Source organism: Vipera ursinii (genome assembly GCF_947247035.1).
Source record: "Vipera ursinii genome assembly, chromosome: 1".
NCBI lineage: Eukaryota > Metazoa > Chordata > Lepidosauria > Squamata > Viperidae > Vipera > Vipera ursinii.
In genome coordinates, this window is record NC_139512.1 from 121,123,207 (window position 1) to 121,145,426 (window position 22,220).

General features: G+C 40.0%; 1 protein-coding gene across 1 annotated transcript in view; it reads right to left on the bottom strand.

Annotated features, from left to right (window-relative positions):
- The window catches only part of STK36 (serine/threonine kinase 36), a 40,111-nt gene that overhangs the window by 9,810 nt on the left and 8,081 nt on the right, over positions 1-22,220 (bottom strand). Inside the window, exons 8-27 of the mRNA XM_083375685.1 lie at positions 19,223-19,316; positions 18,942-19,111; positions 18,035-18,192; positions 17,836-17,950; positions 17,593-17,736; positions 16,968-17,147; positions 16,231-16,328; positions 15,855-15,960; positions 14,084-14,225; positions 11,150-11,280; positions 10,095-10,196; positions 9,868-9,963; positions 9,315-9,409; positions 7,172-7,235; positions 6,178-6,288; positions 5,840-5,914; positions 5,250-5,421; positions 4,834-4,981; positions 2,441-2,600; positions 1,409-2,152 (exon numbers count right to left, since the gene is read on the bottom strand). Of these exons, the coding sequence (XP_083231811.1) occupies positions 1,409-2,152; positions 2,441-2,600; positions 4,834-4,981; positions 5,250-5,421; positions 5,840-5,914; positions 6,178-6,288; positions 7,172-7,235; positions 9,315-9,409; positions 9,868-9,963; positions 10,095-10,196; positions 11,150-11,280; positions 14,084-14,225; positions 15,855-15,960; positions 16,231-16,328; positions 16,968-17,147; positions 17,593-17,736; positions 17,836-17,950; positions 18,035-18,192; positions 18,942-19,111; positions 19,223-19,316 (3,105 nt within the window). The remainder of the gene's footprint in view (positions 1-1,408; positions 2,153-2,440; positions 2,601-4,833; positions 4,982-5,249; positions 5,422-5,839; positions 5,915-6,177; positions 6,289-7,171; positions 7,236-9,314; positions 9,410-9,867; positions 9,964-10,094; positions 10,197-11,149; positions 11,281-14,083; positions 14,226-15,854; positions 15,961-16,230; positions 16,329-16,967; positions 17,148-17,592; positions 17,737-17,835; positions 17,951-18,034; positions 18,193-18,941; positions 19,112-19,222; positions 19,317-22,220) is intronic.

Genomic DNA, 22,220 nt, shown 5'->3' on the forward strand with positions numbered 1-22,220 from the left:
AGCTATATAAGAACATTATTCAGAACACGAGTGAGTAGACAGAACGCCTATGCAACATCTAACAAAATGGATGCCCGTAGAACTTAATCAAAAAGTGCTTGATCACTCAATTCACTATAGCATAACCAGTACAAGCTATGAAAACAATAACACACATAAAAAATCTTAGAAACAACCACCAACTATCACAACCACATGGTACCGCTGTAGCACACAAAACAACTAAAGCCCTCTGAAACATCTTAAGTGAGTCAGAAGACTAGGCCAAGAAGAAAAAACCCCGAGTCATTTACAGTATGGAAGTAAAGACGGTAGCAGCCACCATGTAGGACAGACAGGTAGAAGACAAGCAGAGGGCATGCAGGTACCCCAACTAGCAATCAGACAAGTCCTTAATTTCATAACACATGCACAGACTTGATCAGTTTCAACTGGGAAACTGAGCAGCCTAGAACAAACTAAATCCATTAAAGCTTGGAATTCCTGAAAGTTTGGCATTCAGACAAATCAAGCATCAATAGACACAAATAAACCACATTCAGACATCATTCAAAACAGACAATAGAATACATCCTTACCAACAGTCAATACCCAGATAAACAGGATTAACACCAGACAAACAAGCAAAAAAACAACCCTAATCTAGGAATTAGGAAAAAAAATCACAGCCCAACCAACACCAGCAGGACAAGCTACTGTATATAAACAGGGAACAAACCCCACATTCACCAGCACTGAAGAAATTACCTTGATGAGTAATGAAATATCTGCAGGCAAACAACCAAGCTAAGAGAACACCAAGGATTCAATTTTTCCAAATAGCCTCTTTTATTCCCTCCCCACATTAGCAGCAAGAAAAGCTAGATCATATATCTTTTTAAAAAAATTACTGTATCTTGTTAACAAATGTGACAGATAGGAATACTTTAAAAAACAAATATCAAAATATATTAAAAAAACGGTACTAAGACTAAATGATGGGATAAACTGCTAAAGGTCCTATGCCTAGCTAACATAAAATTAGTTTTACATTCCCAATCACGTGTGATTGTTGTACAAAGAAATGGAGGCTTACAAATGGCTGCTTATTAACTGAGAGGGTAGAGAGAGTCAGTCTTAGATTAATAGAAACCAGGAGACAAAATGAGATTAAATAAACATACTGACTTATGTTTAATGTTGGGTGCCAGTATTTACGATGGCATTCTTTAAGACTAGAAAGAACTGTCTGATGGAATACCCTTTTTAGATCTAAGTGCATCATATTTTAATTCCTATTAACAAGAAAACTTCTATGGTGCATTGAGGGTCTACTACACCAAAGTACTGCCAGTCTCCAATCCTTTCCCCACTGGATAAAGAGTTCATAGTCATCCATCATCACCCTTCAAAGTTACAGAATTTGTACCTGGTGAATCTTGGACTGCTGGCCAATGGAGCGTAAAGCAAAGAGTGCTGCCTCTTGCACAGCAGGATGGGAGTCGCAGCAGGCCACGTCCAACAGAAGTTCAGGTGCTCTGCTCTGGATCAGCAAATCTCCCCCCTCCACAGACTGTCGTCCCAAGTTGCCCAGGGCTGAAGCGGCATGGCAACGGGTCCTTGCCTGAGAATCCCCCAGGAGCCGAACAAGCCAAGGCACTGCTTTGTTAAAACCCTGCATTAAAGGGCCGGCCTGGTAGGCTGCATTACCAACAGCAAAGCTGGCTGAGCAACGCACGTGTTCATCTTCATCTGAAAGGCAACCCACCAAAGGTTCCTGCAGCCCTGCCTTGTCCCACAATACGTGAGGGAACCCTTGTCCGTGTCGTAGTAGATTGCCTACCAGGCTGCAAGCTCTGGCTCGGATTAGGCACTCCCGGTGGCAGAGCACGTGGTTCAAAAGCTGGGAAGCTGAATCTGAGTCGATCAGGAGCCTCTGCAGGAAAGGCAAGTGAGCTGGGCTGGCCCGGGCTATGTGAGTGAGCAGGGAGAGCAGATCTGCGGTAACAGCTACCTGATCTGAAAGCAAAATGGCCGACAAGAAGACAACGGCTTGTTCTGAGGTGGCTACTTCCACCACTTGGTCAATGATTGCCTCATCGCTCAGTACCAAGCGGCATAAAAGACTCAAAGGCAACTCAGTCTCCGAGATGGGAAGATGTTGAATGGAGACCTAAGGGAAAAGAGAGCAAAGGAGGGAGTCCAGGAATGGATCGATATTCTTATGAAGAACAGCACGACAAAATCAGAATCCATTTATGTTTTCCAAAGGTTGGAATTTCTATCCTACGCCAAAAGTACAACTTCTCTATGGTTACCTAGGTCATAGATAAGAAGCACACACACCAGAGCACAGGATGAAATGCGGGAAAGAGAACAGCCAGGGCACAGAGAGGGAATTACAAAGCTGTTCCCCCTGAACAACCCCTGGCAAGTACCTAAATGCCGGAACAGATTTTACCTGGAGTAAATGGGCAGGGATTTGAGAGTCCTTCAGACCTGCCACGATACATTCTACAGTTTCTGAGTCTACATCCAGAGCAAACGGGAAACAGAATAGCCGGCAGACTTGGAGCACAACAGTGGGCACCAGTTTGGTATCACTGTCCTCCTGGACTTGCCTGGGAGTAAGCAGAAAAAGAGCAGCAAGTCAGGCATTAGGCTGATCCAATTCCCTCAGACTTCGGATATAAGCTGCAGTCCCAAGCATCAGTGGCTTCAGGAAGTGTTGAGCCTAGTGCAGGGGTAGGCAACCTCGGCTCTTTTATGACTCATGGACTTCAACTCCCAGAATTCCTGAGTCAGCTGACTCAGGAATTCTGGGAGTTGAAGTCCATGAGTCATAAAAGAGCCGAGGTTGCCTACCCCTGGCCTAGTGAAAGGTTGCCACCGGTCAGAGAATGTAGATTGGTGGCCCCCAGGGGGAGATCTTTCTCTGTGGGCGCCCCGGAGCTATGGAACCAGTTACCGGTTGAGCTCCGGACGGCGCCCGATCTTCGCTCCTTTCGCCGTGATCTGAAAACATACCTGTTCGAACAAGCCGGCCTGGCCTGAGGGGGGATTGGTGGGGTTTTTTATTATCATTTTAATGGGGTTTTATTAATGTACTTATTGTTTTTATGGGCATGTATTTAATTACTTTTTAATTTTTGTAACTTTGTGTTTTATTCTTGCCCTGTACACCGCCCTGAGTCCTTCGGGAGAAGGGCGGTATAGAAATATTAATAAATTAAATTAAATTAATTATGCAAAAGGTAACATAGCCTAACTGCAGTCAAGGGAGGGCTGCAGTGCTGGAGCTCAGTGGTTGAGCTTCCCGTGGAAAAGGGAAGGGCTGTTTCCGGGCCTGACATTTTCATTCAGGAATGGGAAAGGCGCTATCCATTCAGTGCAGCAGACAGCAGTTGATGGAACAATGGTCTGATTTAGGAGGCAGCAACTTCCCAAGCTCCATTGACTGCTCCCTGGTTTGTCACTGTTCAATTTTAGGTGATATCTTTAAAGGGAGAAAGGGTATTATTTATGTATGATTTACAATGCTTCCTGTTCAAAAGGTCTCAAAAGTGCCTTACAGTGAAAACCCAACGTTTGATGTAAACATACAAGTTCAAAACCTGAAGGAAATACAGAATACATAATGCCCTAGTAAGAGTAGAAGCAGCAACAAGAAGTTTAAAATATCGCTGCAGAATTATTAAACACCATGGAAGAATAAAAATGCTTTTCCCTGCATCAAAAAAAGGTAATAAAGAGGATGATGTCTCATTTTTTGTTTTCCCAATCCTTGCCATCTAGCAGCAACAGGGAAAAAAGATGCAACCCTCGCTGAGAAAATATTCCAAAATGGAAGGATTGCCACTCAAGCCCACTCCCAAGTACCCTCTGAAGATGAACTTAGAGGAGAATGAAATCCTGTATATGTTTCATAGAGAAAAAACAAAACATGTCAAACTGAATTATCTCAAATTCTCTGTATCTGCAAAAACAGGCTTATCTGCATCCATTATTTAAATTGTAATTTTTAGGATCAGGAAGTGACGTGAGGAAGTGTGTGGGGGGGGCTCAGATGCCTCCATATTTGCTCCTGTTGGAATAATATAATAATAAAGAACGGGGAATATTAATTAGAATGCGAGTACAGGTGCTGAAAGCTTGGAGGACATTGAGAATTTGTTATTTTTTTTAGTCCAGTAACTTAGAATCTTTAGTGGGAAACCTCATGGGAAGGGACCTTGGAGGTCTTCTATCCAGTCCAACCCCCTGCTCAGGCAACAAACCCTATACCATTTCAGACAAATGGTTGTCCAATCTCTTCTTTAAAACTTCCAGTGTTGGAGCATCCAGAACTTCTGGAGGCAGGTTGTTCCACTGGTAGGCATGGGGAAGGGTGGTGAATTCATTTATTTTATTTTCCTTTTGCATGGAGCAAGGTGACATTTTTTTTTGCTTTTACAGGGTCTGTTGCAGCAATGTATGTTAGATTATGCTGCATATATTTAGACTATTCTCAAAAGCAATTACACTAGGAAAATATCTGGGAGTGGGGGTGCTCAGATCGTTCCGTATTTGCTCCTACTGGCAGATCCTTCTTGAAAAGCACAGTGCTGAAGAATGAGACCAACATTAGGTGCAGGAGAGATGATACGATTGTTTCGGGTGATGTTAGTAGCGTTTGAGTGAGTGAAAAGCATGTAGTTTTACGATGCCATTTCCCCCAAAACGTTTTGTTGCGTTTGATGGGTGTGCTTTACAGAATCAGAATTGGAAAACAGCATTTAGGCCATTAAGTGTATCTCTCTGCTGTGTCTATTTTTCCTGTTCTTTAGGTCAACTTTTGGATTGTTCATTACTTACATTTGGGCCAAGTGTTTCAAGAAGCCAGGTTCAAGTAGCTTGTTCAGAATTGCCATCATAAGACTACTGGGTTGGGCCAGCTGGGAAAGGCACTGGTGAGGTTCTTGGGTAAAGATGAAGAGGACCAGGCTGAGGAAGAGTAAGGTTCCTATGGCAAGAGAGAGAGAGAGAGAGAGAGAGAGAGAACAGCCCTGATGCATTCACTCAATGCTTTCCTGTCCTTTTTCACTTAAGACAGCCCCCATGTCCACGTTTAACATCCAGAAAGCAAGCAAGGACATCCTGACATTATATAGCCTCTTTTCAGCCTCATAGACTAGAATTTTGTCTTCTAATATGTAGACAGAACGAAATGATTCCCAAGAGATCAAACTTGACTTTATAATGCAGGGCCCCTTAACTAAAATACAACTCACCTTGAGGTGAAAGCAGATTCCAGTCAGGCTCTGGCGGCTGCTGGCCAGCTCTTGGGGTCTCCCCTTCCATCACTGGCTGCCAAGGGGTCAAGTGGAGCACCAGAGCAAAGCGATGCCATAAAATGCTCCAGAGCTCTGAGGCAACAAATTCTCTCACAGTCGCTGTATCTCCCTAGTCCAAGAGAATGCAGACTCAAACCATCAGGCTGAAGACAAAAGATCTTCATCTTCCACCGGCTGAGCACAGACGTCCCCTCTTAAATCTGACACGCCTTTATCAAATATAGCCTACATATTGGTGTAATCATATGGCAAACTATGTTTCCCGTTTCCAGATTCTTTTCTGTCTCCTCTCAGTTTTCTGACATTGCTCCCAATCCAAGGATATTTGTGGAAAAGGAAAAATAAAAAAGGGCAAAATTTAAGTGGAGCCTTTTTCCTACTCCTGCACAACTGGGTACAGCACAGCAAAGAAAAAAAAATGTAGGTCAATTCTCACTGTCATTTGGCAGCAAACTCTCTTCATCTCTTGGATAATTTTTATACTTTTCAGAGCAACTGCTTGGTGGAACAGAGAAGGAAACGCATACCTGGCTTAACAGATGCAGTAGCAAAAACAAGAGCCCATCATAGAAGCCAGCTCCCATGGGAGAAGGCAGGTACAGCTGAAAGATATGAAAAAGGTGTGCAAGGGACGAATGCAGAATGTCAAAATCACACGCTGGCCACTGCGTTGCATGGCAGGAGCAGTCAATTCAGCATGTTGCTGAACTATAAACCTCAGAAAGGCCTTCCCAATAACGAGGGCGGCAAAGAATTGCGATTCAACAGTATTTAGAGGGACACAGTTTCACACGGCTCTATAAGGGCATGAGTCCATTTACAACCAGAGGCTTCTGTCCCAAACTCTACACAGATGGACTGTTACCTCGGCAGGTTCTGCGAGCGCAGTAGCTATGGTTGTCAAGGCTTGCTCTGGGCTCAGTTGTACAGCAGCACCATACTGGATCAGGTAGGCCAGTAGCAATCCTGCAGCACTCTGCGTGACAAAGGAGACACCTGTAGATAATTTTTACTGAAAAAGAATTTTATACAGGATTAAACATAAAGAAACAGAAACACAAAGAAACAAATTAAGAAGAAAAAAATATGAAAAGGTAATAGAAAAGTGAGAAATACTTTTAAAAGGTTAAAGTCAAAGGGGAAAAACAAACAAACAAAAATGTCTGAAGAAGTGACTTTCCAATCTCCTTTGCAGCAATTACGAACATGGTGATTACCATTCCCCCTCCCCAATTATATATGATTCTCTTCACCTTGGCCTGGCTCATCACAGTTCTACCCTTATCTCAACCATTTCAGAAATGTATCAGTCTGCCATTTTCTCCACCTGGAAGTCTCCCAAAATTATTTTTACACCTGGAGTAAGAAAGGTCAGAAAGTCCTTTGACATACAGTGGATATGGAACTGGTAATTAGATAACGGTTCGTTTTTCTCCTAAAGTACAGATACAGTGGCCCAAAAATGATAAACTACTAACAATTTCAAATTATTTTCCATCAAATAGGAATAAGTACTGTATTTTTAAAAAAACATTTTTTCCATAGAGCATTTAGTCGGAGCATCTATTTTGGAGATGTTAGTGGTATATTTTTTTGCTGTGCAAAAAAAAAAAAGGAAGTGTGATCTTTTTCACAAAATAAAAAATGTTATGATGTCACCAATAAGGTGTGGAATAAGTACTGTTTGATTTTCATCCCGCTTTTACTGAAGAACATCTACAATGCAACGCATCTGGGATTCTCTTTTACTTAAAATGTCTATAACTGAAATGAATTAGCAAGTGAACTGTCTATGAGGTAGGTGAATTTAAATAGGAAATTCTAAATCCTTTTCAGTTTCAGCTGGCAGGAATACTCACTAGAATAGAGGCATTTGCTCTGTGGTTGAAAAGCTCCATGGTCTCTTTTAACACAATCTCAGACCTGAACCAACATAAAAAATTATATAATTAAAAGAAAAGAACAAATCATATAAAACCCCTAATGTTCTTGATGAAGCACTTGCTCAGTGACTAAGAAGATAAGAGAACACGAGGAATAAAGCAGTGGCAAAACACTTCAAAGGTTACATAACCATGAAATCATCAGTTGAGTGTAATTTGAAGATATCTTTTCTTGACTTAGTTTTAGAATTATCCGCCTTTGGAAAGGCTGACCGATTCTAACGCAGCTTCCACAGCCTGTGAAAATCATAAGAGAACCAGATATGCTTTTGAGCATAGTTGTGGTTGGGTGTTGGTGCATGATCTGCCACCCAAAATGTTGTAGGGAGCCACCTTTGACACATGTCGCCAACACTAATCCAGTGGAAAAGGTGCTATGGATATCTTCCCCATGAGAGATCAGAATGGCTGGGACCCATAATTTCAGCTTCTCTTCCTGAAATTATATATCTCCAGAAGTCAGGCTGTCTCCCCATTTTCTTAATTCTACAGTGAATTCAGTCAGGAAGCTTTTCATTAGACAGCAACTTTTAAATAATAACTATTACATTATATGACTGTAATGTTTCAGTTTCAGACTGTTTTTAGTCTATATACTGTAAATCATCTAGAATTGTTGAAGTGCAGCCCATTACAACCGTTAGTAATCAATCAATCTGGAAACATGTGACTCCTTGTAGACAATTTACAAGGCTATGTTCAAAGAACGTAACGGTATGATCAACTGTGTCGTGGTGCTATGAAATGGTAGCAGAATCAGTGCTGCGTCAGCAGAGCGACTCCAGAATATCCTTATTTAATGGAGCTGCTTGAAGTTCCATTAAAGGAACTTCAAAGGTCACAATTATTTCTCAAGCCTGTAACACCCAAGGTAGAGGATGAGCTTGGATTAAATTTAAGATATACTCCACGCTAGACCAGCATGGTCATCAAGCCGCCCTGAGTCTTTGGAGAAGGGCGGGATATAAATGGAATTAAAAAAATAATAATACTTCCAAGCCTGTCAAATCTGGAAATTCACACATTCGTGGTAGAAAGGGTGATATTTTCTCAGAAGTGCTGACTTTCATTTGTATTCAATTGTCACTTTCCTCTGTCTCCGCTTTTGCTCTTTGTTTAAAAGAAGTTCACTACGCCCACTAACATTTCACTATAAACGTAAGTATTACTTGTGTTTGCTTGCCCAAGAGGAGGGTTTTTCTTTACTCTTATTTTTATATGCCTTTTTTTTTTAAAAAGTCCTCAAGTGGAATTTTTACTGGAGGAAGAATGAGCGGCACAATGTTATCCTCTGAAAGCTATCAAGTGGGGGGGGGGGGAAAGAGTATCCTAAATTCCCAAAGTTTGCACTTGCCCTCCAGAATTACAAAAACTCTCAAAGGTCTGTAAGTCAGGGAAAGAAAACCTACTGATTTCAGCAATATTTCCTCATATACAGTAAGTTATGGGACTGAATCATGTGCCCCCCCCTCCCCCCCCGCTTTAAAACCTTTGACATCTTGCCATCAAAATTCCCACTGAATGCTTTAAAAAACAAAGGAGGCCCTTTGCTGCATCTCACTGCTGAAGGATGATGCCCTCTTTGGAACAGCTGCAAATGAATCTGGGGTAATTTCAGCACATACCTGGAAAGGATGTTTGCTTATAAATAACAGCGTAAGGCAAACATTTCTCACTGTTGTAAAAGGTCTCTTGAACTGAACTGTTTTACGCGATGAACGAATGTTCCCTCAAAGCAAGGCAAATGAAGAATTTAAGGATTTGCAGCTCATGCCTCATGGAAATAAGAACTGTTCATTTTCTTCCTGTGATTCAACACTGAGGAAAACTTCTGCTAGCCCCCACCCCCTCCCACTCCTAATCTGACTCGGAAACTACAAGTCAACCTCCCCGCTTTTTGGTGAGTTATAGGCATTTCACAATATGATTAAAAGTTTTCCACCTACCTGCTGGCATTTTGGCAGAAGAGATTTAAGACTGAAAATGAGCAGCCAAATTTTTGGGCATTTCGCTGCTAACTTTCATCGATTCGTTTTTAAAAGCTTTGCTCTGTACTTACTGTGGAGGTAGGATCTGGCACTGGAGCAACATCAGGGAGATGAGTCTCAAAGAGGCTTCAACAGCTTGGACTTGTGCAACTTCAGGCAGCAGGACCTTTTAAAGACACAGGCCTTAGTTTTGAAACACTCTTATCTCCAAGTCTTCACCTTTCTAAGATCTAGTCAACATGGAGTCCGTTTAGTACTCCTTCTGAACTATTTCATGGCTGCCTCAGTTCTTCTTCCCTGTCATCTCCTATTGTCTCACCCTTTTTTCCTCATCACTTTCTCATCCAGGTTGTTTCTGGTTGTCAGTATGTGAACTCTCACAACACTGAGAAGTTTAGCTTTGCCAGTTAATGGATGAGAGGAGATGGGAAAGGCTCCTGGAAAAACAACAACACTGCCAGTCAGAGTTGGCAATGCTAAGCACTATGGACAGATAACCTAACAGGACAGGAGGCAGTTACTTGCTTTTCCTCCTGATGTACAAACTAGACTTTGAGTCAAGAATCTGCATTTGTAAACAGGTAGCTCTCTTTCTAATTGAAGAATGAAATGAAAACCAATTACCTTGCCCTGCAGGTGGCAGATTAGAAAACTCAGGAATTCTGGAGTTGCTACGCGATGGCACAGAGCGTGACTGACATGGCAGCAGGCATACAGGACCTAAGCAATGGAAAGGCAAAACCACACTGGACTGCTGAAACCTAATCCCTCCTTTCCCCAGCTGAAAGAGGAAAAAGGGGCATACACACCACAAAGAGTTGCCAATAAGATCAAAACGCCAAGAGCGTTACCTTTAGCCCACTCATAGAAGTAGGACACACAATTGTTGAGAGGAGACACGGAAGCAGTTGATCATCTTTCTTGGTGAGCTTTTCAGCAATTTGCTGGGAAATCTGCAAGAAAACCACAAGAGAAACTCTTGTTATGGGACTAAAAAGTATCATTTGGCATTTGAATAAGTAGCGGATTTTTATGATGTATAATTAGTTAGTAGTTATTTTATTAATATTTTGACTATGGAGAGTTAAAGTGTGATAGAATTTAATGTTTTATTATTGTTGTTAGCATATTTTAGATTATGCTTGTTTGTATTATTATACCCTGTATTCAGATCTGGGAAGTCGGGGAGGGGGGAGGGGAGGGTTGGGGGCTTTTTGTATTCAAAAATGTATTGTAAAACTTTTCAATAAAAAAAACTCTCAGTCAATTGACTGGCTAAAGGGGGAAAATCAAAGCAACAGGAGCAACTCTTCCAGCAATATCAGACACCCAGACATGGAGGCTGAGTCCTGTTCTATATGATTTTATGGCGACTTTAACTTACTTTCACATCAAAACAGCAGGGTTAAATATTATTCCCTCTCCAGACATCACAAGCTCAGATCAGAGATATATAGCAAGGACGTAATTCAGCAAGACTGGTTTGGCTGCTAGTACCGTTACTATTAGTAGTATTTTTTTTTCTTCTTCTTCCATTCAATCATGTCTGATTCTCGAAGACTCCTGGACAAATCCCTGCAGTTTCATTGGCAATGTTTCCCAAAAGCAGTTTGCCATTCCTAGGGCTGAGAGAAAGTGACTCTCAGAAGGAAGGTCACCCAGTTGGCTTTCTGCCTGAGGTGGGACTAGGATTCTGGATTCTAGTCTGATACCTTCACCACTAGATGAAACTGGCTCTCCATATTATTAATGCTAAGCACTATTGCAATGCTGCCAAGCGATGCATTGTAGGCCAAGAAGCAACACTTCCGCAGCAGTTGATGCCAATGATATTACCAACCTCTGCTACATTAATAAGACTATTTTGCCATCTGCTGATAAGTATACATGCAAAGTCAACTCACACCTGCTTTTTGGCCTTTTGATGTGTGAGGTGCCCTCCTGGGACACCACAGGATGCAGCAAGAGCTGCTGTAAAAGCAGCTGCCAAGCACTGACACCACCCGTGTGCTGGCTCAACTGATTTTCGAAATACTGCTGGAAAGGAACAAGAACACAGTAGAAAGATTATATGTCTACAAAATAATCTACAAAATCCTTTTTATAATTCACTGCTTTGGTACCTAGAATGATGCAATAGCGAGTCAAATCAACTAGTACTGACATGCTGCTAGGCCTCATGCCCACGGAGAAAAGTCTTATTCTCTAATAATCGAAAAATGATGATTGCAAATTCAGAATTCTTTTGCTTGGCATAGTTCACCTTGATTCCCATTTCTTTTACTACTCACATAGATATCTGGTTATACTGTAGAAGCTTAAATTTGAATTTGCTACCAAACCAGAGAAATGGCTGGTGTATAAATTAAGAAAAGATACAGAAAAGAAAATTACTTGGAAATATCAAGAGGGAAATACCATATTAATGGACAATGTGGCTATAAAAAAAAACTGTTTTATCGCTATTATTCTAATTTGTACAAAAGACCTCATATTCCCTTGGAATAAAAGGATGATTATTTAAAAAACAAAACTGACCAAGTCTTACAGAGAACCAAAACACAGATTATGAATGGACCCGGATCAATAAGGGAATTTTCTGAACTTATAAAAAATATTAAACCAGAGAAAGTAGCAGGTGGATTGCCAGGTTCTTAGTGCAAATGCTCTGAGTAGGAACTTTTACAACCGCTACAAAATAAGATGAATTCAATACTATCGGGAGGAGACATGGAAAATGGCTAATACAGCATTAATACAAAAAGAGGGATGAGATTTAATTCCAACAACAAATATTACTGAAGGAGCAATTATAAGTTATTTACAATGATTTCAGCAGACAAACTGAAAATAATTATGGAAGAATTTGTTCACGAAGTCCAATGTGGATTTTTACCTAAAAAGACAATTAAAAATATCAGAACCGTATTAGATATTATAGAATATTTGGAACAGCATAATGAAAAACAACTTGCACTAATTTTTTAGATGCAGAGAAAGGCTTTGATAATTTAAATTAGCCCTTTTTATGTGAAGTTATGGAAGATAAAACTTTTGAAGATAATTTTATAAGATGGGTAAACTCATAATTTGTACCTCACAGGCTGCACAAATGGAGGTTTAATAATGCCAAAAGGAACAAGACAGGGCTGCCCATTATCCCTTTCTTGTTTATCTTGGTTCTTCAAATTTTGAAGAGATATAAGGAAGATGAGAGTTTATCTGCCTTGGTGGAGCAGTGGGCTAATGCCTCCTTAAGTAACACCAGCTGCCTGCAATTAGTGCAGGTTCGCATCCCACCAGGCTCAAGGTTGACTCAGCCTTCCATCCTTCCGAGGTAGGTAAAATGAGGACCCAGATTGTTGGGGGCAATAAGCTGACTTTGTAATAATGCTGCTTGGGGTGTGTGTGAAAGCCCTAATAAAGCAGGCAATACATAGAATGAAGGCTATTGCTGAGCACATTTGATTTGTGCTTCTTAGATTGTAAGCCGCCCTGAATCTTCGGAGAAGGGTGGGATATAAATGGGATTAAAATAAAATTAAAAAAATTAAAAAGAGGCTTACAAGTTGAGAGCTTTTGTAGATGATTTCTGTTGGTCCTGGAACTATTTAGATTACCTTGCTAGGCCCCAAACATGGGACAAATCTTTATTTCCTGTTTCGGCCTAACCGAAGGCCATCCACAGGCAGTAGTCACAACAGTGACAGCTCATATTTGTGTAAATTTTAGATTGCTAACAAAGAATTAAAGGGAGACTGATATGCATTTCAAACTTATTTGTTTTCATCAGTCAGCCATACCCTTCTGAGATTCAAACCTGGGCTGATTGCACATTAGGCAGTTGTTTTAACCTCTAGGCCACAAGCTCTATCTCACTTTGTTAGCTGAGAAGCAAGGGAGATATGTGTTAAATGCTTGTTAACTATTTAGATTACCTTGCTAGGCCCCAAACATGGGACAAATCTTTATTTCCTGTTTCAGCCTAACCAAAGGCCATCCACAGGCAGTAGTCACAACAGTGACAGCTCATATTTGTGTAAATGTAGATAGTAGAGTTCTTCAGTTTGGCAAGATTCTGTCTATAAGTGGGGAACAATAAAGAAATCTGCTTGGCAGAATCACCCTGTATCTTCCCTGGTTTTCGGTCTGACAATCAACAATGAGAACATTAAAAGAATTTGGTGCATTAGCTAGCTTTAAGATTAATAAATTAAAAACAAAGAAATCAACAAAAATATGAAGATACAAGATCAAATAGAATTGATGAACAAAACAGAATTCAATATTAGAAACATGTAAAACATCTGGGTGTTTATTTGATAAATATAAATTGTATGTGGTTTTAAAATAATTACGTTAAGGCATGGAATGAAGTTAAAAAAAGGTAAGTTAAGATGTTAAAAGCTACAGTTATCGTTGCTGAGGAGAATGGGGCATTTTCAGTGAAGTTCAGGACAGCTACATATAAAGTATAAGCCCAAATACCTCACAATGAGAACATATTTTATTTGTTTATCTACGCAGATACCCATGTAATATAAGTGAGTCTGAGTGGCTTACAAATTCAAGCATTCATGTCTATTCCTTGTAAACAGTAATGCAAATCAATTTGATTGCACTATGTGGAATATCACATCTGCTATGTGTCCTCTAATTGGCTCAGAGCACAAAGGTGAAAAACATTGTAAGAATTATGTGAGAATATAAGAGAAACACAATGCTTGTAAGCAGCTATCAGTTAAGAATAAGAGAAAGTCCTGATGGGAAAATTTAATGGCCAATTTGTCGTATCCTCAAAATAAAAGGAGACCAGTCACTTTGCCACTGCATCCATTACCTTCTTGAGCTGAGTGCTCAAAGCTTGCACCTTGATAGAACGCATCCAGCAGGGCTTGATGATCTTCAAGCAAGCTGGTGTAGAAGGTGTTGGAGACTGATGGACAGGTGTGATCCATGCTCTCACATAAACGGGTGAAACACTAAAGGAAGGAAAAAATGACAAATATTACAATGCAGATGGAGCAGATTTAAAGGTGGGTAGAAGGAATAATACCCTAGACCAGGGGTAGGGAACCTCGACTTTTTTATGACTTGTGGACTTGAACTCCCAGAATTCTTGAGTCAGCACAGCTGGTTCAGGAATTCTGGGTATTGAAGTCCCCAAGTCATAAAAGAGTCAAGGTTCCCTACCCCTGCCCTAGACCAACACAGTGAAGCTGTGCCTCTGAAATAAGGTAAATAAAATCTCCCTGGGTCCATTAGCAAAAGTCACAGATTGCTTTGACCAGATAGGCTGAATGGTGGAATGGGATGGGGGGGGGGGAAGGGAATGTAGGGCCTACAGAAGACTTGGAAAGGCAGGAGGGAAGGGCCCCATATTATCAGGATACCCAGCTGAATAGGGAGGAAAGGTACAACCACTTTTCAAAGCTAGCAAGAAATCACAGCACTAAGTGCACCACTTTGGGTAGGTCCTGTTAAAAATGGGACACTCCTTGGCCATTTCTGCCACCATCAGTATTGTTGGGGGGGGGGGCGGAGTGGTTCCAAACAATCAATGATTTTAAAGGGCCATGTCACCACAAAGATTGAGAACTCCTGGGTTAGCAGAGTAAACAAATCAACAGCCCTTTCTTTAATAGAATGGTAAGACTATGTGAGGTGATCTGAACTGTCTTGTCCCCTTTGAAAGGTAGACCAGATCTGGAAACAGACTCCATATCACGACAAGGACAACACTTTAGTAAGATCATTGAGATAGGCTATAATAATAGGTTACTGCAAGTCTACCGTGTTTTCCCTTCCCTCCCTCTTATGCCTCAGGGAGTCAGGGATTGGGTGGGGGCCACTCTTTGCAATGCTCTCCTGCCTCTCTGGATTTAACACATATGTGTTCTACAGCTGGGGTTTTCCTCATAGCCTCTGGATTCCTTCTCTAAGACCATTTCCCTGATTACCTACATTAAGAAAATAACATTACATGAGACTTAGATTTAATATACCACATGAAGAAAAAGTATGCTGGAGATTTGAAAACATCCAAGCTTTCAAATCCTCTTCTTAAGACTTAAAATTTGGTATGATCTTTAAAAAACAAATCCAAGTTTGTCAAGGCTTTTAATCATGGAAGATAAATTAAAAACTCCATGTCTGGGCACATTACGCTATTGAATACCAGTAACTGAGAAGCAGAAGCACAAGAGGGCTATCAATTTTTTACTGCCTTGGTACCAATTGCTGGATCAGACACATCTGATTCTGCATGACTTTTTTAAAAATCAGATTTAAAGTTAAGCTTTTCTTTCCTAAAAAAAAAAGCTGTCCTATACACAGAATTATTTCTGTGTATATTATATATACACATTATATATTTCTATATAATGGTTTCTAATTTCATGAAGCCATATGTATTCCTTAGCTGAGGAGAGCCTGGAGGGATGAATTTATTTAATTGGATTTGTATACTGCCCTTTCCCGAAGGACTCAGCATGCATGTGGATTGGGCCAACAGATGATGAAGCTGAAGGAAGAGGAGAAGGAAAAAACCAGCAACAGAATACAGCTGGATAATTTTTTTAAAAAAATCAGATAAGGCATTGATACTTAACCATGAGACTTTGTTCTCGCAGTCTATTTTCTTGATCTGTTGGCTGAGTCAGTAGCATGGGTAGCAGAGTCAGGAAGTGACTAGCATAAGTGTAAAATTTCTGCAAACTAGAAAACCATTTTTGTTTATGAATTAAGACATAGGAGCTAAATTTTGAAACATATTAATAAACCCCACCACAGTTTTCTCCATCCTCTAACTGCAGTACAGGGGTTTCTATTTGCCATGCCCTGCTTTGGGAAAAAAATGAGACACGTCGGGAGAATAGAACTACCAGTTATTCAGCCATACTCATTCATTCTGTAATTCAGTTTTGCCTGCCCCTACTCTGCTGAAAATAGCATTATAATTTATTTTGTATCCTGCATGTTCCTTACCTTTGCTTTTCTTTATCTTTCTCCTGGTTGAAATCACTAACAAAGAAGGCTGACATCACTGCAATTAGATCTATCAGCAGTGTGATATGCCATGGCTGCTGTAGGACAAAGAAAAGAATGCATATTCTGAAAATTGACTAGGGACCTCCAAAAGATCAAAGAATATCTCTGTGAATTCTGAATAAATACTGCTGAATTTTGTCCAAGATACAGACTATACAAATGCAAAAAAGAAAGGAAGGGAGGAAAGAAAGAAAGAAAGAAAGAAAGAAAGAAAGAAAGAAAGAAAGAAAGAAAGAAAGAAAGAAAGAAAGAAAGAAAGAAAGAAAGAAAGCACAGACATTGGCTATGCAAAATTAAACCTTCCAGAAGTCAACTGATGAGATTAGCCATAGTACTATTCTTCTAGTTCCCTGCTGTTCTTCCCACCAAATTCTGCATTTCAAATACTCCAATACTGCTATCTACTTTGGGTAAATTAAGTGCAATAAACATGATTTTTGTCTTTATTTATTTTTTAATTTATTTTAATTCCATTTATATCCCGTCCTTCTCCGAAGACTCAGGGCGGCTTACAAGCTTAGCAGTAGCCTTTTAAGTCAAACATAAAAATGACAGTTTAAATTATGCTCATATGAAAAACCCTGAACAAATAGATACGGCAAAGTTTGCCTGCCATCCACCCAGATCATTTTTCTGGAATTAAGCTGATTGTTTAAACAATAACTCTTTCTTACCTGCTTGATACGGGAGCTCTCCAAGATGTCTCTCACTAGCTGCATGACAAAATGGGATAGGTCTATGTCACTGCAGAAGGTGTATAGTAATTCTGAATTACACCGTGTACTTAACAAGTTGCAAATGACACGAAGAACAGGACGAAGATGGGAAGCACCCTCAAGCATACCTTCTAAGACCTATAAAATGTATCAGAAACAGAAACATTCAGCAAACCACCAGCCCCTAAAGTGTGACATTATACATTTTATTCATTCTCGTCATGCTGTCTTCAATAATATGCACAACCATCACTAACTTCACTCAATATACCTCCTGCAGCCATTTTCCCCAGAATCAATGGCATCTTCCAACTCGACTCCCTCGATCCCTACAAAAGGGATCCCTACAAAAGAACTTTGACTTTCTTCAACCCTTAAAGATTTACTTCATCCTTCAAGCTCATGCCTCACCAATTCCTAACAGTGATAGCTAAATGGCCAAAATTGCCAAAGGGGGCTGACCACAGAAGCGTATTTCCACTTACGTCATCAACTCTTTTTCTCTAAAGTGCAGATAGTTTAATTTCTGAAGAGCTAGTTCCTAAAACATATCTAGTGTTCTCTGAGATTTCGTACATCTCACCTGCTGACCAGAATCCTGAATTCGGGTACGGATGCGCTGCACAAAATCAGGGTCTCCCAGAAGACTCAGTGGGGCGCTCAGCTGTACATTTGCAGGATCTGTGGCATCAATGAGGTGCTGCCATTCTTCATCACTATCCAGCTCCTACAGAAAAAGAATGTGTCCACAAGGGCCACAATGTTCTGGAATTCAAGGAAAAAAAATGTCTTTGTTATTATGCAAAGTGCTGGGGTATATGCTTACCTCAGCTTCCAGATCTACAGTGTCAATGCTGCATCTAAGTCGTGCTCCTGGACCGCCATTTGTTGGCTTCCTCTCTGGGAATTCCCGGTTGTAATCGTGTGTAATTCTGTTCTCCCTATGCGTGAGGAAGGATGAAGACTGAAGTGAGACTGCACAGCAGAGACCTGTTGTTACCTTCGCTCCAATAACTAATTCTCACCGAGGCGTAGGAGATGGATCTGCTTGTTCCCATTCTGCTCCAGAACTGAGAGACACCTGATGCCCTTCTCTGGGATCTGCCTGAATTAGGCAGGCTTTCCATGGAGGGCCCTGGCTTTCCTTAGCTATTTCTCCTTTCAAAGGAGGCTTGGATTTCTCCTGTAGAAGAAAAAAAAATGACATAAGATCAAGCAGAACTGTAGTGGATTGAGACTCACTATATCAAAAGGACCCTTCCCATGGATTATAGAAGTGGCCAAAATTGTGGAAACCTTTAGGGAAAAGTGTACAGTAGAAATGCCACCTTTGGTTAAGTTTCCACCAATTTTTCTTCTAATTTTTCTTTATAACTGTAGCCTTGTTCACTTAATAATACTATTTTACATCACTTTCTTGGCGATCAGTCAACTCTTTGCACCATTACTTTAATTTTATTACGTTTTACAAGCTCACTAAATGAAAGAGAAAAAAACCCCAACCAACTTGATAGCGATCACATAACACACTGACAAATGTCCTCCTTTCAGTTTCAATACATGACATCAATAACTGAATCCTACTGTGATCTGATTGGCTCATTGCCAAAACAAGATGACACCTGATTGGCTCTCTAAACACTCGTGCTCATTGGCTACAATCAGATGAAGGAAAGCTACCTGATATCAACTTAAGCAAGTTGAGCTTCCTTTTTCTGGTTATTTGGCTATAACGTTTCATAGAATACAGTAGAGATAATTGAACAAACTATGTTGCATTACATTCTTGATTAAATTATCTTTCCATTGATATATAATTTTATGGTACTACTAAAAAAAAAGTGGTGTTATTAGCCATGAAACCTCAAATGTACACTTTTCCCAAAAGGTTTCCACAAGTTCGGCCACTATTGTATGTGCTATAGATTTCACCTTTTTCTGAGCCTCCTGGGCCATCTTCTGACGTGCCTTCTTCAAAATCTTTGACTGACCACTGTGAGGGGCCAGGAAATGTGCCTGTTGGTCTTTCAGAGCCTGTAATTCAGGGGTCAGTTTGCTAGTGAAAGGGTTTGTAACACCCTGTTCCGTTGTGTCATTGATCACTGTAAAGAAGGATCCAGATCAGTAACCAGATTTCGCTGGACTGTATACATTAAAGCAGATACAAAAGCAGGTTTGAGGGGAGACGGTAGAAGGAAAAGCACCATATTTACCTGTCACCTGTCCAGCAATGAAGGGATGATAGAGTAGCTCTGGCCAGGATAGACGCTGACGAGGATCCTTCATCAGGAGACCTTGCAAGAAACTCTAGAAAGTAATGTAACATATAAAAGAAGCTCTCCTGATTAAACTGGAAGACATGCTAATGTGCCTCATTGGTCTTGACTGGGTGAGTCTCTGTAATCGAACCATATATGAGGCTGTCCTGAGCACAAGATATCTTGGAATGTTAATTTTGTTTCTACATTTAAATGTATAGTTCTCAAAGTTTCAGGAAAACTGTGCCTTAAAAATTCTGCTGGTTTTGACTTCCGGTTTGCCATTGTGGCTGCCACGGATGCTGGAAGGCAAGCGCCGTCTTCCGCATTCAGTTTTGCTCCGCTGGGGAACCTTGGAAAGGGTCGAAAGTCGTCCTGTAGGGACGACGAGCAAGGAGGGGACCCCTGCTTGATCGTGGGAGGGCGGTAGCCCTTCCGCTTGATCCAGGGCAGCCTTCCAAACCGGCGGAGGAAAGACTGGCCATAGTGATATGGCACATCACTAGGCTGCAGACAGCCAAACTCAAAATCACCACCAAGCACTTCGAAACCAACGTGGATGAAACTGGGTGAGATCCAATCTTCTCTTTATCCTAAGTATTTTCTTTTCCTATAAAAGCTGCCCAAAGTATTTTTCCCTCTATAAGGAAAGAGGGAAGGGAATTTCTATCCCACCCTCTAAGAATAGCGGCGGCTGACTACCCAGGGGAATTAAAGCACTAAAAGAACAATTTTAATTTAATTGGATTTATATGTTCCTGAAACTTTGGGACCAAAAATTTTCCTATTTTTATTGGAGACTTTTGCTTTTATCTACAAAAAAGAAATAAAATTGGAAAAAATGATTATAAAAATTTTGGACTTAAAAAACTTTAAATGGCATCAGTGGCATCTTGTGGTGAAGTTTGGTATTACAATTTGTTATTTCCTAAAAGAGAATTCCTTGAAGCCCAGACTTTAGATAAGACTCTTTTGACCTTGGGACTATCTGTGAGAAACTCAGCTGTAAAGAGAACAGCTGGCAGACATAACTGGCCTACTTGAACTATGAATGTAAACCTTTACTGAATTTCAGAGCTATATGTGGGGAATTGCCTTCCTATTTCTTTATTGGTTATTATATGAGATGATGAAATACCTTGGACTATAAAATCTTGCTTGGCAAACGACGTCTGCTATAAAGACTATCTATAAACAGGTGAAAGAGAGGTCCCATACCTAGTTATAAAATTATTTTTAATGACTGATTTTAAAATTTAACACATTATTAAAAGAATATGGATGAAGACCAGGAAAAGATCCTTTCCATGTTGAAATCAATACATGAAACCATTCTTTCAGCTTGTGATAAAACAAGACCTAACATAAAAGAACAAGATGCCAGCTTAGATACACAAACCCAAACTTTGACTACAACCAAAGAACTAACAATGCAGAAGATAACAGAAGAAGTGGAACGATGAAATATTAAGACAGAGGACTCAATTGACCAACAAATACAGTTAATGGAAAAACCAGAAAAGGGAGTGACAACACTGAAAATGGAAAAGAATTTCTATATAAATCAGAAGAAATTTGAGAAAGAAGAAGAACAGATTGAATAGAAGATAAGCATATGAGGGCAATCATGGGGAATTGGAATAATAGGGAGACAACTTGATGAATACAAATGGGCTAGCCCAGGGGTCAGCAACCCGAAACAGTGAAAGAGCCACTCGGAACCGGTTCCCTCACAAAAGGAAAAACTGGGAGCCGCAAAAAATGTGTGCACATGTGTGTACATGCGCGCATGTGCAGAACAGGGTTTGACTGAAAAGTGGAGCCAAGGCGAGATATGCACCTACCCTGCATATTTGAATTGATTGGTTGAACTTTTTTAGTCCCACTTTTTTTTTTTTTGGACTGCACATGGCAGAGGACTGGGAGCCGCAGGATATGGCTGAAAGAGCCGCATGTGGCTCCGGAGCCACGGGTTGCAGACCTGTGGGCTAGCCCTTCCAAAAAAATGGCAATTAAATGGTCTTTATTTCAAATAATATATATAATAAAAGAGGGAGATCTATTTGATGATCTAAAAGCAATGCTATGGAAGGCTAGTTGGCAAAGGAAGAAAGCCAGAATAAGGCTGCAGAAAATTGGGGTTTTGATTTATTAGAGGGGATTTCATATTATTAATTAGAGAGTTAAATGAAAAAGTTGAGATAAGGGGAATTTTGGTCATTAGATTTAAAGTATTTGGAAATTAGTTGAAAATAAGGATTTTATCTGTTTAATATTCAAAAAATAGATCTAAAAGGAAAAATAATTATGAATGTTTGATTTATTGATTAACCCAGGCAATATATATAATGGTTTTGATTTATTAAAGGGGATATTGTATTATTAAGTAGATGATTTAATATGGTGGGAAACAGAAACTTTTAGGAAATAGAACAAGACTATATTCAAATAGATAAAATGTGTATTTTGAATATTAGATTCTGTTATGAATTGAGATAAGGGAAATTTTGGTTATCTAAAGCCTGAAAATTATAAATATCAAAGGTTAAATTGGAATATTGAAGGGAAACTAAAAATTGGGGAAAAATTAACAACAGGATATGGATTGTTTATGAAGACTGAATGTAAAATGTCATGGCCAAAATTGTTGGCACCCCAGAATTTTTTCCAGAAAATCAAGTATTTCTCACAGAAAGGTATTGCAGGAACACATGTTTTGCTATACACAGGTTTATTCCCTTTGTGTGTATTGGAACACAACAAAAAAAGGGAGGAAAAAAAGCAAATTGGACATAATGTCAAACAAAACTCCAAAAATGGGCTGGACAAAATTATTGGCACCCTTAACTTAATATTTGGTTGCACACCCTTTGGAAAAAATAACTGAAATCAGTCGCTTCCTATAACCATCAATAAGCTTCTTACACCTCTCACCCGGAATTTTGGACCAGTC